Source organism: Corylus avellana, chromosome ca2 (genome assembly GCF_901000735.1).
Source record: "Corylus avellana chromosome ca2, CavTom2PMs-1.0".
In the NCBI taxonomy this organism is placed as follows: domain Eukaryota; kingdom Viridiplantae; phylum Streptophyta; class Magnoliopsida; order Fagales; family Betulaceae; genus Corylus; species Corylus avellana.
In genome coordinates, this window is record NC_081542.1 from 34222320 (window position 1) to 34239881 (window position 17562).

General features: G+C 35.6%; 1 protein-coding gene across 2 annotated transcripts; it reads left to right on the top strand.

The window, feature by feature from the left end:
• Positions 1 to 10690: 10690 nt before the first annotated feature.
• On the top strand, positions 10691 to 14884 carry LOC132172230 (putative E3 ubiquitin-protein ligase LIN). 2 transcript variants are annotated; one of them, XM_059583692.1, is made up of 7 exons: positions 10691 to 11868; positions 11973 to 12111; positions 12186 to 13150; positions 13233 to 13380; positions 13457 to 13711; positions 13989 to 14298; positions 14631 to 14884. In XM_059583692.1, exons 1-7 carry the CDS (start codon positions 10826 to 10828, stop codon positions 14765 to 14767), a joined length of 2997 nt encoding a protein of 998 aa, XP_059439675.1. In that variant the 5' UTR covers positions 10691 to 10825; the 3' UTR covers positions 14768 to 14884. The 2 variants fall into 2 exon arrangements, with proteins under 2 accessions (XP_059439675.1, XP_059439676.1); XM_059583693.1 differs by having other exon boundaries at positions 13236 to 13380.
• The last annotated feature ends 2678 nt before the right edge of the window (positions 14885 to 17562 follow it).

Sequence of the window (17562 nt, forward strand, 5' to 3'; positions counted from 1 at the left end):
TCAACCAGAAATTTCATACTATGTATTATAAACTGAAAATTCATAATGTTACTTAAAAACGAAAAAAATAAATTTAAAATTTTTTTAAAAAAAATTTAAAAAGTCGTTGACCGTAAGGAGTTAGTTCAAGTGGTAAGAGCTTTGGTATTGGTCCCATCATGTTTAAGGTTTAAATTTTCTTGAATGCGAACAATTTCGAAGTCATACCTAATCTGTGTTGAGCTCACTTTACTTGGGTTTAGAGTTTGTTCAACGAGAATGAGTACACGAAGTGACCCTGTTTTGGAGGGGTTCCTATCATAAAAAAATAAATTGAAAAAAAAAAAGTAATTAGAAACGACATTTTATCATTGCTAATAACTTTTAGCGGCGATTCTAATAAGTCCTTGCAAAAAGATCAACGTTGTTGCCTATGAGTGACAACTTTAAGTCGTTGTTGATAACTCCTTGTTAGCGATGATTTTTGTTATCGCTAATAGATTCAAAATTCAAAATAATATGTTGTTGCTAATAAGTCGTTGCTAAAATGTGGCCGATAATGGCCAGATTTTTTATAGTGTGTTTACAATCCTTGAGTGTAACAAATAAAAATAAATAAATAAATAAATCTTTTTATGATCTCATAACCCTGTATGAGAAATGCTATTTTTTCTTTTCCTATTTTTTCAAATCTACTATACCATTGATATGTAGAACCCACGTATATTTCTACAGAATCAAAAGTAAATTTTAAAAAAAAAATAACAATAAATGAACAGAAAAAAAAAATAGCATTTCAATCATTCTATAAGCATAGCATAGAAGCAATGGATAAAGCTTTTTTACCATTGAAAAAAATCCATACAGCTTTTTCCCCTAGGAAACCCTATCTCTCTTCTCAAAGCGCCGCACAGGTAGGGCAAACCTTGGTTTGGGGAGGAGGGATGCCCGTTGGCTGCCTCCCTCCTCCCTTCGCTCTCTTTGGAGCTAGCCTATTTACTTGATGTCCCTACCTCCGCTGCCTCCTCCCTCTCCCTTTGGCTTGTGCGGTTTTTCCTCCTTCTCTTCCGCCCCTTTCTCTTTTTTGTCCCGTTCTTTGGCGTTTGCCCTTCTCTTTTCGCCGTTGTGCCTGCCTTGCAGTTCTCCACTATGCCGCCTTTTCCCACCGCCTTCAATCTCTGCCGCGTCATTTCTGGGTCGGGCTTGGCTTTGGATCATTTTGTCTTTGCTCGATCTCCATCCTCTGTCAGATCCCCTTGACGCATGCCCCGCCATCCTCCTCTCCGTGTCCGTTTGTGTCCATCCCACCTTTTGATCTGGCTATGGTTTGTTTTTGTTCTGTTTTGTGCTTTTTCTATTACGTGCTTATGTAATGTGATGGGAACTAAGTAGAAAGATTGATATGGTAGGATTTTCAAGGAATCCTAAACCTCCTATGAGCAATTCGAGGTGCTCTCAATTCCTACAAACACAGGGTTTGAATAATTCTCTTGATTGATTTTTCTTATTCATAAATAATGCAGTATTTAAAGACAATAGAAAATAGAGTCCCACATGAGATAGGACTTTCATTTAAAATAGGAAAATCTAATCCTACCCAATAACAAATAACAAGATAAAAGAGATAAACATAACATAAGAGTCCTACCAACACAATAATATTAAAAAAATAAAACAACAATAAAACATTAATGAACTAAATAACCTAATTGATGATACTTCATAGCAGACCCACTACCTAACAATGACTACACGTAACATTCCATTCCTCTTTGAATCAACCTTGTCCTCATGGTTGTAAAAATCTTGCGGTGAAAGTCTTTTTTCTTCTCCTTTGACTAACCTTCTTTCTTTTTTTTTTTTCTTTTTTTTCGTTTCTTTCTAAACCAAACAAAGAAAGCAATCTTCTTCTTTTTTTCTTTTTTTTTTCTTTTTTTTTTTTCCTGGTGAACCACAAAACTAGGTTGCATTGATCACCAAATTTCTTGTCTCTGTTGTGAAATGAGAACCTGATGGGGTTTGTCCCACTAAAGACCGATTTGGTATGGTGAAATTGTGTTTGCTGATAGACTGAATTGTGCAGATAAAATTTTGGTGGTGGAACTTCGATGTGATGATGGTGGTGTGGTCGGATTTTTTAACATGATGGCTGAGTTTTGGCGTTGTCGTGGTGGTAGTGGCGGAGTGAGGCAAGCGACTTTTGCACCCGCAACATCGTTTGTTGCTGCTCACGTAGGAGTTCATTTTTTATTTCCGCTAAAGTGATCTCGAATCTGCCAAACAACTCGTCCATTTTTCTTTGGCATTCTTCAACTTTTCTTTGGACTTCATGCACTTCTATTTTTCTATGGAATTTCTCCACTTTTCTTTGGAGTTCATGCACTAGACCAACACATTGATATAGACAATCCTCCATAACTTGAAGTGGTGGGTTAGGGAAAGTGGTATGATACCACTTTGTTACGTTTTCGGGACTCCGAGCGCGTAACTAGATTATGAACTGGAAAATTACCAGGATCGTCTTTCCTTAGCTTCCCTATTCTTGAGAAAATAAGCAACACAATTCTAGCGGTGAACCTCCTATAGGATTTTCGAGGAATCCTAAACCTCCTACAAGCAATTCGAGGTGCTCTCAATTCCTACAAACACAGGGTTTGAATAATTTTCTTGATTGATTTTCTTATTCATAAATAATGCAGTATTTAAAGACAATAGAAAATAGAGTCCCACATGAGATAGGACTTCCATTTAAAATAGGGAAATCTAATCCTACCCAGTAACAAATAACAAGATAAAAGAGATAAACATAACATAAGAGTCCTACCCACACAACAATATTAAAATAATAAAACAACTATAAAACATTAATGAACTAAATAACCTAATTGATGATACTTCATAACAGACCCACTACCTAACAATGACTACACGTAACATTCCATCCCTATTTGAATCGACCTTGTCCTCAAGGTTGTAAAAATCTTGCGGTGAAAATCTTTTTTCTTCTCCTTCGACTCACCACCTTTTTTTTTTCATTTCTTACTAAACGAAACAAAGAAGGCAATCTTCTTTTTCTTTTTCTTTTTCTTTTTTTTCTGGTGAACCACAAAACTAGGTTGCATTGATCACCAAATTTCTTGTCTCTGTTGTGAAATGAGAACCTGATGGGGTTTGTCCTACTAAAGATCGGTTTGGTATGGTGAAATTGTGTTTGCTGGTGGACTGAATTGTGCAGATAAAATTTTGGTGGTGGAACTTTGATGTCATGATGGTGGTGTGGTCGGATTTTTGAACATGACGGCTGAGTTTTGGCGTTGTCGTGGTGTTAGTGGCGGTGTGGGGCATGCGGCTTTTACACCCGCAACATCGTTTGTTGCTACTCACATAGGCGTTCATTTTTTATTTCTGCTAAAGGGCTCTGGAATCTGCCAAACGACTCGTCCATTTTTCTTTGGCATTCTTCCACTTTTCTTTGGACTTCATGCACTTCTATTTTTCTTTGGAATTTCTCCACTTTTATTTGGAGTTCATGCACTAGACCAACACATTGATATAGACAATCTTCCATAACTTGAAGCGGTGGGTTATGGAAAGTTGGCTCTGATACCACTTTGTTACGTTTTCGGGACTCCGAGGGCGTGACTGGTTTACGAACTGGAAAATTACCAGGATCGTCTCTCCTTAGCTTCCCTATTATTGAGAAATTAAGCAAAACAATTCTAGCGGTGAACCTCCTATGAGCAATTCGAGGTGCTCTCAATTCCTACAAACACAAGGTTTGAATAATTTTCTTGATTGATTTTCTTATTCATAAATAATGTAGTATTTAAAGACAATAGAAAATAGTGTCCCACATGAGATAGGACTTCCATTTAAAATAGGGAAATCTAATCTTACCCAATAACAAATATAACAAATAACAAGATAAAAGAGATAAACATAACATAAGAGTCCTACCCACACAACAATATTAAAATAATAAAACAACTATAAAACATTGATGAACTAAATAGCCTAATTGATGATTCTTCATAACAGACCCACTTCCTAACAATGACTACACGTAACATTCCATCCCTCTTTGAATCGACCTTGTCCTCAAGGTTGTAAAAATCTTGCGGTGAAAAAGTTTTTTCTTCTCCTTTGACTCACCTTTTTTTTTTCTAAACCAAACAAAGAAGGCAATATTCTTTTTCTTTTTCTTTTTCTTTTTTTTTCTGGTGAACCACAAAACTAGGTTGCATTGATCACCAAATTTCTTGTCTCTGTTGTGAAATGAGAACCTGATGGGGTTTGTCCCACTAAAGACCGATTTGGTACGGTGAAATTGTGTTTGCTGGTGGACTGAATTGTGCAGATAAAATTTTGGTGGTGGAACTTTGATGTGATGATGGTGGAGTGATCGGATTTTTGAACATGACGGCTGAGTTTTGGCGTTGTCGTTGTTGTGCCAAATACTACCTAAATTAATAGATAATATTTAGTACGTTTTAACTCGCAAGTGCACAAGATCAAAACAATAGTATAGTGCAGCAAGTATGAGGTCGATCCCATGAGGATTGTGATTTTATTTAGAATTAACTAGAAATATCAATTTGTCACTGAATTGATATTGTGAAAAAGAAATAAGAAGATAACAAAGATAAATGAAAAGCTAAAGGTAGGGCTTTGATATCCACCACTAGTCATACTTAGATAATATAACAATATGCCAATGCTTTGATCATGTTATGCATATCTAATGTTTGTTAACCTTAGGGCATGACGTATACTCCTAACGCTATAGATTTCCCTAAGCAACAAGTTAGACATGGCGTCTACTCTAACTCCTTTCATTCCTAAGGGATTTAGCATGATTTATACTAAGTTGTTCCTTAGGAAGGCATATGTTCTATAGAAATCGGCAAACACATGAGGCCTAGGGCATGGTGTATACTCCTGGTTCCCCATGTTGATTAACCCAAGAACCCGGTGAGGATTACTTTTGTTACTTATGTTAAACCCAGAACTCGGCCATCCAAATTGATTTAACTAACTAGTCTATACCACATGCATATAATGGCCAGTCACATACATATGAGAAATTCATGAAAACAGGAATTAATCAAGTTAAATATGACAACATGATCATCACAAAGGCGCCAATATTGAAATATTAAATAAGCATAATTAGGGCTTCAATCTAGCCCTCCTTAAGAGTCAGTTACACATAATGAAAATAAAACTAAAAAGAAAAGGGAAAGAAAGAACCGAAAACCGCTCCTAGAAGTAGCCTCCAAATTCCTCTCCCCAAGTTGTCTCCTTCTAATTGTCTCCAAGGATGTTCCAAGGATGATTTAAATTGTGAGGCTTAGAGGTCTATTTATAGGGCTTAGGAGAGTCCTAGAAGCCCTAGTAATCCTAAGAATTTCGGAGATTTAAGTCCAAGTCCAATTAGGATAAAGAAAACCTAAGTCCAAATCGGAATAGGATTCGCCCAGAATCGCGGTCCCACCTTACGGCGCGATTTTGGCCTTTCTACGCTCCGAATTGGGGAAATTATATTTCACAATGAATTGTATAATTTTGAGTTATTTTTCCAATAAGACTTGAATCACCACAATCGGATATCGGAGCTGAAAGTTATGATCAAAATACCGAGACATGTTCAGAATCCAATTTTGCATCCAATCCGATTTGATTTCAATGTGAGAAATTCCGAATTGATCCTTTCCTCTATTTGATTAAACTTAACCATGATTGGATAAGCTCAACCATATCTTCTAGGTCTTCCCAATTTTCCCTTTAAGTTTGTAATTCTTCAAGAAACGCTTTCTTTTCTTCCAAAAGCCTAAAAAACAAAGAAAATACAAAAAGAAAGTAAAATGGCCTAATTAACCAAAACCAAAGGATTAAAACATGCAAGTTAAGGGCTGAAAATATGAATATTTTAGCACTTATCAGTCGTGGTGGTAGTGGCGGTGTAGGGCATGCGGCTTTTGCACCCTCAACATCGTTTGTTGCTGCTCACGTAGGCTTTCATTTTTTATTTCCGCTAAAGTGCTCTCAAATCTGCCAAACGACTCGTCCATTTTACTTTGGCATTCTTCCACTTCTCTTTGGACTTCATGCACCTCTATTTTTCTTTGGAATTTCTCCACTTTTCTTTGGAGTTCATGCACTAGACCAACACATTGATATAGACAATCCTCCATAACTTGAAGCGGTAGGTTATGAAAAGTTGGCTCTAATACCACTTTGTTACGTTTTCAAGACTCCGAGCGCGTAACTGCTTTATGAACTGGAAAATTACCAGGATCGTCTCTCCTTAGCTTCCCTATTATAGAGAAAATAAGCAAAACAATTCTAGCGGTGAACCTCTTATAGGATTTTCGAGGAATCCTAAACCTCCTATGAGCAATTCGAGGTGCTCTCAATTCCTACAAACACAAGGTTTGAATAATTTTCTTGATTGATTTTCTTATTCATAAATAATGCAGTATTTAAAGGCAATAGAAAATAGAGTCCCACATAAGATAGGACTTCCATTTAAAATAGGGAAATCTAATCCTACCCAATAACAAATAACAAGATAAAAGAGATAAACATAACATAAGAGTCCTACCCACACAACAATATTAAAATTATAAAACAACTATAAAACATAACAAATTATTAAAAACACTAAAAACACCAAAATAAAATAAAATCACAACATAAAGTGAAACAATACAAAATAAAAGGATATACTGTGGGGTGCCTCCCATGAGCGCTAAGTTTTACGTCTTCAGTCAGACAGTGATCTCCTCTCAGTGTTGGCCAAAAGTAGATGCTCCATTTTGGATGGATTGGAGCGCCAAATCTTCATCTCTTGGTACCAATTTTACTTCAAGATATGGCTTGACTCAGTGTCCATTGACTTTGAATGACTGGTCGGTCTGGGGGTCATGAATTTCCAAGGCTCCATAAGAGAATACTTGTGTAACAATGCAGGGCCTAGACCATCTTGATTTAAGCTTTCCAGGGAAGAGTTTCAATCTTAAATTATAGATCAAAACTTTCTGTCCTACTTGAAACTCCTTCCTAATCAATTGTTTGTCATGGTATGCTTTGGTTCTGTCCTTGTAGAGCTTGGCATTCTCATATGCATCACACCTCAGTTCCTCCAATTCATTTAGTTAGAGCTTCCTCTTGTCACCAACTTGCTTCATATCGAAGTTAAACTTCTTGATGGCCCAATACGCTTTGTGTTCCAATTCCACTGGTAGATGACATGCTTTCTCAAAAACCAATCGATATGGAGACATACCGATAGGTGTCTTGTAAGCAGTCCTGTAAGCCCATAGTGCATCGTTTAAGCGCAGTGACCAATCCTTCCTATTGGGGTTCACTGTCCTTTCTAGAATGCCTTTGATTTTTTCGTTGCTGATCTCCACTTGGCCACTAGTTTGGGGATGGTATGGAGTGCCAACCTTATGAGTGATGCCATATTTTTTCATCACAAAAGTAAAAGCATAGTTGTTAAAGTGGCTCCCCCCATCACTAATGATTGCCCTAGGTGTTCCAAGTCTAGCAAAGATGTTTTCCTACAAAAACTTCACAACCACTTTGTGATCATTAGTCCTTGAGGGGACAGTCTCGACCCATTTAAACACATAATCCACACCCACAAGAATATATGAATAACCGAATGAGTTAGGAAATGGTCCCATGAAGTCAATACCCCAAACATCGAAGAGTTCTACAACTTGAATATTTTGCAGTGGCATTTGATTTCTGGATGAGATGTTACCTGTCCTTTGACATTTATCACAAGAGCTGCAAAACAAGAAAGCGTCTTTAAACATATTAGGCCAATAAAAACCAGATTGTAATACCTTAAGCGCTGTTCTCTTAGCCCCAAAGTGTCCAACACAAGCAAACTGGTGACAGTGCTGCAAAATACTCAAGTGCTCATCTTCTGGGACACATCTTCTAATGATTTGATCAGGGCAGAATTTGAATAAATAGGGGTCATCCCAATGGTATTGTCTAGACATAAATATTAACCTCTTCCTTTCTTGGCTAGACATGTCTGGAGGAAAAACCTTGGCAGTGATGTAATTCACTGTTCTTTTCTTTCTTGTTTTATTTCCCTGTACGTTTTTTCTTTCTTTTTTTTTTTTTGCTTGTAATAAGGCTAAGTCCTCTCTTTTTGTTCTGCCCGTTTTATATCTTGATGTTTTGTGGGATATTTGTATTAGTCCAAACCCTTGGGCTGTGGATGTGAACGATATCCTGACTTTTGAGTCGAGAAGGATGAGTTTCGCCTTGGTGGTTTTTTGCTCTCAATACTAAAAATTAAGCACTATCTATGCATTGGTTTGTGTCTGTTTAGTGCAGATCTGTAGTTAAACCTATTGAGTTAGCGGATGATGTGGTTCTTTATTGGACTTGATTGGTTGATTGTTACTTTAGCTTCGTCTATGATTTGTTTTAGAGCTTTTTGCTCTCTCTATAAGAGCTTTTAGTCGCCACTTTTTATCAATAAATGAATATGAAATGTTTTCCTTTAAAAAAAAAAAAACAATGGATAAAATTGTAACCTCGATAAATAAATTATTATTATTATTTTTGTGATTCCCTAATCAAGCCGAAAGTGTAGTCGTGAATCAATTAATTGTTGGGGTCCCACCAATGCTGAAAATATCCACACATCACCCCGTGAACGAATGAATCCAATTTTCTTCCCTACATATATAATATGACTCATCATATTATTTGCTGCTCCGTTCCACACGCTAGTCTGTCACCATTGCTGGACCCTGGACCCTGGACCCAGCTGCAGCGGATTTCTGCTTCCCAAAGTAGATGATTTTGTTTTTAGAAATGTTAAGAATTAATATTTTTCTTTTATTTGGCAAATCTCATCTTAGAGCATTCCTAGCCGCCTCATCAAATTTTACTTACCAAAATAACTAAAAGTACATTTTTAGTTATTTTAATAATTCACTCTTTTAGAGAACTCTCAATTTCAATAATTCACTTTCACTGTTCTATTTAAATATTATTTTTCAAATATTTATTTATTCTTTTTTTAACTATTAAAGGAAAAGAGAGAAACGAAAAGCAAAAAAAAAAAGAGATAAATGAATTGTTTAATCAATATGTAAATGAATAATAATTTTTAAATTTAATGAGTACTGTTTACTTCACTGCTTTTTTTTGTTAAAATAGTAAGGCTAAAAAGTTGACATTTAGGCCATTTTGATTAGATTGCCTCACAAAAATAATCAAAAAATAATTTTGGTGAGGTTGCAAGGAGTGCTCAAATAGCATCTCCACAGAAATAGGCAAAATAGCTACTGAAAAAGTATAAATTTTTAATTTAACTACTCATTTTTTCATACACTCTAACAGATTATTTATTATTAGTTTGTGTGGGAGAGACTGAAAAAAAGAGAAGGAGAGCAAGTAAAAGAAAGAAAGATGAGAGAAAAATAATAATAAACAAAGTGTATAGTGTGAATAATAAATAGGCTAATCAGTCTATTAATTATTTATACTAAAAAGGAAAAACTACAAAAAAAGTTATTTTGTTGGAGAGGAAAAAATGTTAATAATAATCAAATTACTATTTTGGAGGATTTGTCTATTTTCTTGGAAATATTGTAGATTTATGTGGACTCTACATAAGTCAATGGTGAACTACACAAATTTAATAATTAATCTATTAAATTAAAAAATATATTAAACTAAATATAAAAAACTTGTTAATCCGTAATTTTTTTAAAAAAAAATTTTATGTGTCTATTGAATAGTGAACTTCCTAATGAGTGGGTCCGATGACTATGCACACGACATGTTCCAAATTCCCAAATCTTCTAAATTTTAAACAACTCAACTCATTTTATTATAAGAATTTTTTTCAATCAATTTCTTTTTCATTCTTTAATTCATTATATTGATGGACTAATTCCTAATGTGAATATAATTGAATTTACCATATTTTTCTAGATGGTATTTATTTACATGTGGCACAAGCATCGATAGACATATTACTAATGGGAGATTAACATAGCAATTTATTCATAATAGTAAATATGTCAAATCTAACAAAGACAATGATAGTAAATATTATACTTTTATCTCATTTTATTTTGTTAGGCTGAATGCTCATTAACTCAATAAAATAGGATCTTAGGTGTATGTGTAGTATGTTGCATTACTCAAACAAATGTGCTACTTAGAAATATTTAAAAAGGAAACTTTACTTAAGTTTAAACTTTTATCACTTTTTTGCAATTACTTTTCAAATTAAAGTTTAAAAACTTTTAATTTAATGTATTGAACTTTTAATTTTTTTTTATGTAACTATTTTGTTAGGATTTTATGTTAAATCTTAACGGAAGCCATAAAAATTACTAAAATACCCTTTTTTTTTTTAAAAAAAAAAAAAAAAAACCAATACTGAAAAAAGACCCACCGGTCAAGTTTTTTAAAATTTTAAATCTAAATACAAATCATTTCACCCATTTTCGTCTGATTTAATAAAATTAAAATTTAAAAAAAAAAAATCCAAAAAACGTATTGCTTAGCTCAGGTCCAGTTCAGAACTGAACCGGATCGGGTGGAGGCGGGAAACCCGGCCGGTTCCTTTTTTTGGCCTTTGTAAAAATCAGAGAAAGCAGATGCCAGCGGGGTTGAAAAACGCTAAGAAACCGCCACCCAATTAAGCGTGTCTTGTCCTCATTGTTGTTGTCTTTCTTCGTCTCATTCTCTTCTTCTTCTGGAGCTGTCTTTTGTTATCTCTAGTTTCCGTTTGAAAGGATGTCAGTGAAGCTCTCTCCTCTTCTTTCCCCCGAACCCAAATCCAACTCACCCACAAATGGCTTCCTTACAACAACTGCTTGCAGAGGAAGGAATCGCGCTCGGGAAATTCCCCATTTCTCGAAATCCTGCGAAGCTGAAACAGAGCACTCTACCGGATGACTCAATATCACTCCCCATATTCATCTGCCATCACCGGAAAACTGTCGCGAATAATGGGTCTTCGGTATTTTCGTCTAAAAGGGTGGGTTCGGAGCGTTCGGTGTTAGGGAGATCGAATACCAAGTCATCGGCGTCGAAGGGTACTTCAAGAAGAGACGAGCCTGCAATTGACGAAGTCGCCATTAGAGCGGTGATTTCTATCCTCAGCGGATACGTCGGCCGGTGTTTAAACGACGTGCGTTTCCGGGAAAATCTTCGAGAGAAGTGTAAGTCTTGCTTGGTGAGAAGGAAAAAAGAACCGGACAATGGGATTTTCGTGAACGTGGAGCTCGGAATTGAGAGCATAGAGAAGCTGGTGGAGGAGGATCAAGGAACGACGTCGTCGAGGGAATTAAGGATGAAGACGTTGAGGAATTCGATTCAGCTTCTGAGCGTTGTTGATTCGTTAAACTCTGAAAAATTGAAGAAGGGCTCAACATGTGGAACACCCAATTCTCATATCTCTGCGTGCGCTCAGCTTTACTTGGCTCTTGTGTACAAGCTTGAGAAAAACGATCGAATTTCTGCTCGGCACCTGCTTCAAGCTTTCTGTGATTCACCATTTTTAGCTCGAACCCACCTGCTGCCTGATCTTTGGGAGTATTTCTTTCTTCCGCATCTTCTCCATCTTAAGATATGGTACACAAATGAAGTTGAAGCTCTCTCCACCACAGATTATGCTAAGGAGAAGAAAATGCAGGCCCTGAGCAAAATTTACAGCCAGCAAATGGACAAGGGAACGGCTGAATTTGCTCTGTACTATAAAAAGTGGCTTAAAGTTAGTGTGAAGGGGCCTCCAGTTCTTCCTACTGTGCCTTTTCCGGCAAAACCAAGAATTGGATCGTCAAGAAGGAGATCCTCAGATTCTTACAGTTCGCTTCCCTCCACCAAAAATAACTTGTAAGTTGTTTAACTGCATAGTTTAATCGTTTGCGCAAAGGGTTGATATTTATTTATGTGCTAATGGTGGATTTTGCTTCATGATTGCCCCTAATCACAAAAAGATACCGAGAAGTATTCGGCTCCAGCCTTGAGCGAAGATCCATGGACTTTGTTCAACAAATTGGAGCTTCAATCAACACATGGGATTTGGAGGAAAAGGAGAAATTGTGTACTGATGAAGATAACTGCATTTTTGTTCATGTGGGTATTTCTCTCTCGATCTTAAAGTTGCCAATTTTTTTTTTTTCTCTTCATCTTTTTCCTGGCTTGAACAGAAAGGAGATGGGAGACATAGAAGGACATCAAGACAAAGCTGTGGAGATTCAAGGGCTCAACTATGGCCAGAGACACAAAAAACAGAGTATTTCCGGTTTCTTCCCTGCCGAACTCTGCCAACAGAAAGCTTAGTGGATAGAAAGCGTACAGCCAAGAATGGTTTAGTCGGAAAGGAAGAAAACGGCCACTCAAATGATTTAAGCAGAGCTATTTACATTGTTTGCTCATCAGATATTCTAAGCGAGTGTGAAATTGCAATTCGTGTAATCGCCAAAGCCTGGCTGGACTCGCATGGTGATCCTGTCGTTGAAGCTGCATTATCAGAAGCATCCATTATCGAGGGGATGCTGGAGGTTCTATTTGCTTCTAACGATGGTGAAATTTTAGAGTTAGTTATATCGATTTTAGCAGAATTCGTAGGGAAGAACGAAATGATTAGGCAGATTACACTCAATTATGATCCACAGCTTAAAAACTTCATGAGACTTCTGAGAAGCAGCAGTCTGTTTTTGAAGGCTGCTGTTCTGCTTTACCTAGCAAAGCCAAAGGCAAAACAGATGATATCAATTGAATGGGTGCCACTAGTTCTTCGAGTGTTGGAATTTGGAGACCAAATGCAGACCCTTTTTAGAGTTCAGTGCAGCCCTCAAGTGGCTGCAATTTACTTCTTAGACCACCTTCTGACAGGTTTTGATGAAGATAGAAACTTAGAGAATGCTAGACAGGTGGTTTCTCTTGGGGGATTGAACCTACTGGCTCAACAAATTGATAGTGGGGATATTCATGACAGGAGAAATGCTGCTTTGATCATGTCCTGTTGCATTCGAGCAGATGGGAGCTGTCGAAATTACTTGGCTGAAAATTTGAACATGGCTTCCCTTCTTGAACTTATTGTTCTTGAGAGCCGCAAGAATTGTAGCAGCTGTGCTTTTGCTTTGCTAGCCGACTTACTTTGCCTTAACAGGTATATATTTCCCTTTTGCAGTCTTTTTTTCTGCTTTTACAAGCTTAATCCATATTCTGATAATTCAAGGGATTCTTACCAGAAGAACACAGGTGATAGAATTATTAGACAGATTGAATCAAGGATGGAGTAGCTTGAACACCACACACATTTTATTAGCCAGCCTCCTGAGAGCCCCTCCAGAAGAATACCCACTGGTCGCAGCAATCTTACTGCAGCTTGATCTTCTGGTAATTCCATACCATTTAGATTATTATTATTATTTTTAATACGTTCTTGACTCCTGAGCAATTACTTCTGTTGCAGGGTAATACTATGGAGTGCAGTGTATACAGAGAAGAAGCAGTTGAGGCAATGATAGCAGCTTTGGATTGTCAAATATGTAGCAATAAGGTTCAAGAACAATCAGCAAGAGCTCTTCTGATGTTGGGAGGCCGCTTTTCTTTTTCTGGAGAGGCATCATTAGAAAGATGGCTTTTACAGCAAGCAGGTTTCCATGAGACTGCAGGGGATTCCTTTCAGAGCCAGGAATTTGTCATTGATGGGTTTTTCATGCAGTCGGTAAGCTACCACTAGACTAAACCAGCAAATTTATGTTCATTGTAGAAATAAGGCAAATGCCAGACTTGGGTTGTTTGATAATGCCTTTTAGTTTTGCTTACTAAAGAACTCAAAACACAAAATGCTCACAAAACGCTCAAAACTACCTTGACATTTACGTCACTTGATAACCAAAAACAAAAAGCATCCTCTAAAAAGCGTTATCAAACAAACCCTTAACTACTCTTTTCTATTGTTTGATTGGTTTGTTTTTTTTTTTTTTTTTTTACATTATTAGAATGAAGAGGAAAAGGCAACAGAAAATTGGCAAAAGAAAGTAGCCACTGTCTTGTTCAACAGTGGGAAGAAGAGATTATTGGCTGGCCTTTCAGATTCCATAGCCAATGGCATCCCAAGCTTAGCAAGAGCAAGTATGCTTACCGTTACTTGGATGGCCAGCTTCCTCCATGTGGTTGGAGATGAAAATTTGCACTTCATGGCATGCTCAATTCTCATGCCTCGGTTGCTAGAATCCTTGGATTACAATAAAGATGTGGAGGAAAGAGTGTTGGCTTCATACTCACTACTGTGTCTCTTCAAGAGTTCAGGTGTCAAATCTTTCACCCTCTCTGAAACTACTTTTCTCAAGAATCACAGATGTATCATAAAACTCTTCTTAAAAAGGACCGGCTCGTATGATAATGCTTTTTATAACGTGTTTTTTGCTTTTTGGTTCTTGTCATGTAAATGTGAAAGAAGTTTTGAATGTTTTATATGTTAGGTTGTTTGTTTTTTTTTTTTTTTTTGTTAAAATGCAAGAAAGCAGTTATAAAAAGCATTAGCAAATGAGCCAGTCCTTTTTACAAGCGCACTTCTCCTCACTAGCAATTTTTCCTTCGTTCTTACCAATTTCCCCTCCCTCCCCTTTTTTTTTCAACAGAACATGTTTCATTGCTCTCATCATGGGATAAAGACTTGATCAGCAAGCTTCAGAATCTCTCCATGGTAACATGGACAGCAAATGAGCTTGTTTCAATATTAACAAGCAGGTGGAGGCATCAGTATTTGCCCAAGTAGACAAATGCAAGCAAATCATCAAATATTGAACTTCCTTTTTGTGGGCCATTCATTGTATCTGGAGAGGATTATAAACGTTGTGTTGATGTAATATATCCTCATTAGGGTTTTCTTTTTTCTTTTTTCTTTTTGCCCTCCATTTTTGTATATAGTGGAGTATATTTTTGGAGAAAAAAACATGTAATTTATCCCAACAATACTGACATTACAAATTCATATCTTATCCTTTAAACATCATTTTTCTTCAAATTATGAACAACTACACTTTAAAATCACCCTACATCCCTGTTAAGAAAGAGAAATGGTATATGGTAAACCATCACTCCACCTCATCCCATTCAACATTTGTTAAAAAAATAAAAAATAATCAAAAGCTGAGAGAGACACGGCCACATCAAATTCAATGAGATATGGGTGTATATAACATTACTCTCAAATAAAATGCTACAGTGATCCTTCATATATGAACAATCAATCTAAGTCATTTATCCCTTATTTTATTAATTTCTCACTACAAATTCTACTTCTCTCTTTAAATATTTTTTATTTAAGCTTAAAACAAAGAATAAGAAAATAAAAAAGTTATTCTCCAAATTAAAAAATGGAATATCAAATGGAGAATATTTTTTTAAAAGTGTTTCTTCAAAATTAAAAAAAGAAAAAAAAATGGATTGTTCTTCAAAATTTGAAGAAAAGTTTAAAAGACTAAATATATATGCTACTATCATTAAGAGTAATACTAGAAACTATATTTTTATCTCACAATTATTTTACAATATTATTGTGACAGTCTAAAACAATCCTTGGGTTAGTCCTTATAAAGGAAAAAATAAAATTAAGAGTTGGTTGAAACTGACGCATTAACATTATAAGATAATAATTAAATAAAAATGTGGTATGGCATTTCTTTATCTAATATGATAAATCATAAATTTTAAGAAAGAAAGTCCTAAGATGAGAAATGATTCACGTCAATAATTTCTCCATCTTCTTTCTATCTAATCTTACAAGTTCAATATATCAACCATTAGAGTTGTGGATTCATGTAGACCACACACAAATGTAATAGTGAATTCATTTATTTACTATAAAGATTTTTCTAAAATACCAACCGTTGTTAAAGAAAGCAAATCAACAGGCAGGTGCACTACAATTAAAGGAAAAATTTACAAATTTCAATGAATCAAATTTAATTTCAAATTTATTATGATAAAGAAGAGAGACTGTCAAAAAAATTATATCACAATTTTGTTGTGAGTTAGGTTTCTGTAGGGTGATTTTGGAGAGTGACGCCCTCCAAGTGGTGCGTGCATTGCGAATGGATGGAAGAAACTGGAGTCGTTATGTACATATTATCGAGGAGGGTCTTAAATGAATTGCAAAATTGGAAGATTAATCATGTCAGACGACAATTAAATAGTACAGCCCATTGTCTAGCGAAGGAAGCCTTATCACTTAGCTTGGAACATGGTTTTATTGAAGACATTCCCCATTATATTTCTGATATTATTTATGTTGAGCGTTGTGCTTAAGTTGTTTTTGATAATAGTTTCGTTCATTTCCACTCAAAAAAAATTCTGCAACTCCCCCTTACTTTGTTGCCATACAAAGTAAAGCAAAAGCAACAATTAAGACAAGTACAAAGAATTTCTACAATTTAGACCCCTCAACCCACTTATAATTATTTTGAATAATGTTATATATCACATTTTTATTACATAACTATCTCCAATCACTTTTTAGATTTTTTTTTCTTAACAGAGGCTAATAGAAAAATTGGTTGAGACTATCACATCCACTTTATAAAATAATTGTAGGATAAAGCTACTCATTTATATTTCACGAACCCCTTCTTTTACTTTTTATTATTGTTGGTCTGAATATCTCTCGGAGCCCTTTGCCCGTTTCCAAGGGCATATGGGTCTAAACCCAGTGCTCACTGCTCAGGAGAGAATGATTTGGGTACTAGCCAGTGAAGCAGAACTACGTGATGTTGGAAAAATACAAAGAATATACCGAAAATATGAAGCGAAAAATAGAAATAAGACTTCAAGGCTCGATCCTAACAATGATATTTTTATAACTTTATACCGTATTTATCCACTTTCTTAGTGCTAAGGGATTTGACAAAACAATTCCCAACATACATTGAAGCCTAAAATGTTATTCTAGAATAACATTTTTTTAGAATAAGAAGAAACACCCCAGTGGAAAATTGCACAAAATACATTTGTAGGAGACGAGAAAATTTATTGTCTTCTGTCTACTTTGCATATTCATAGATTTTAGAAGAAGAAGTGATTATCTTATTTCATAATAGGAAATGCTATGTGTTCTTCTAGTATTCTCCTGTTGTCCTCTAAACTATGATGTGACTTTTAAGCCTTTCACAATATATCTTTTGCTTACAAAGAATCTATTATATAGACTTGAGAAGATGGAGCACATCCCTTTAATCAAAGCCCAAATTATGCATAGTCAGCCTTTTTGACTTCTGAGATTTACTACGCATTAAATTCAGATTTTCTAGATTTGTTCCTTTAACACAAACTACCAAAGAGTTAAATATTAGGAGAAACTTCACTTAAACTCCTGAATTACCACGCAATTTAACATATTCCCGAACTTTGAAACCTCTCAATTTGGGCTCCTAAATTTTCAATGGCAATCAATTTGAACCTCTCCGTCAATTTTTGCTGTTAAAACCTTTAAAAAGACAAAATTACCCTTCAATTTTCTTTTTATTTAAAAAAAAATGGAAAAAAAAAATTTGAAAAAAAAGGGGCACAAGGTGG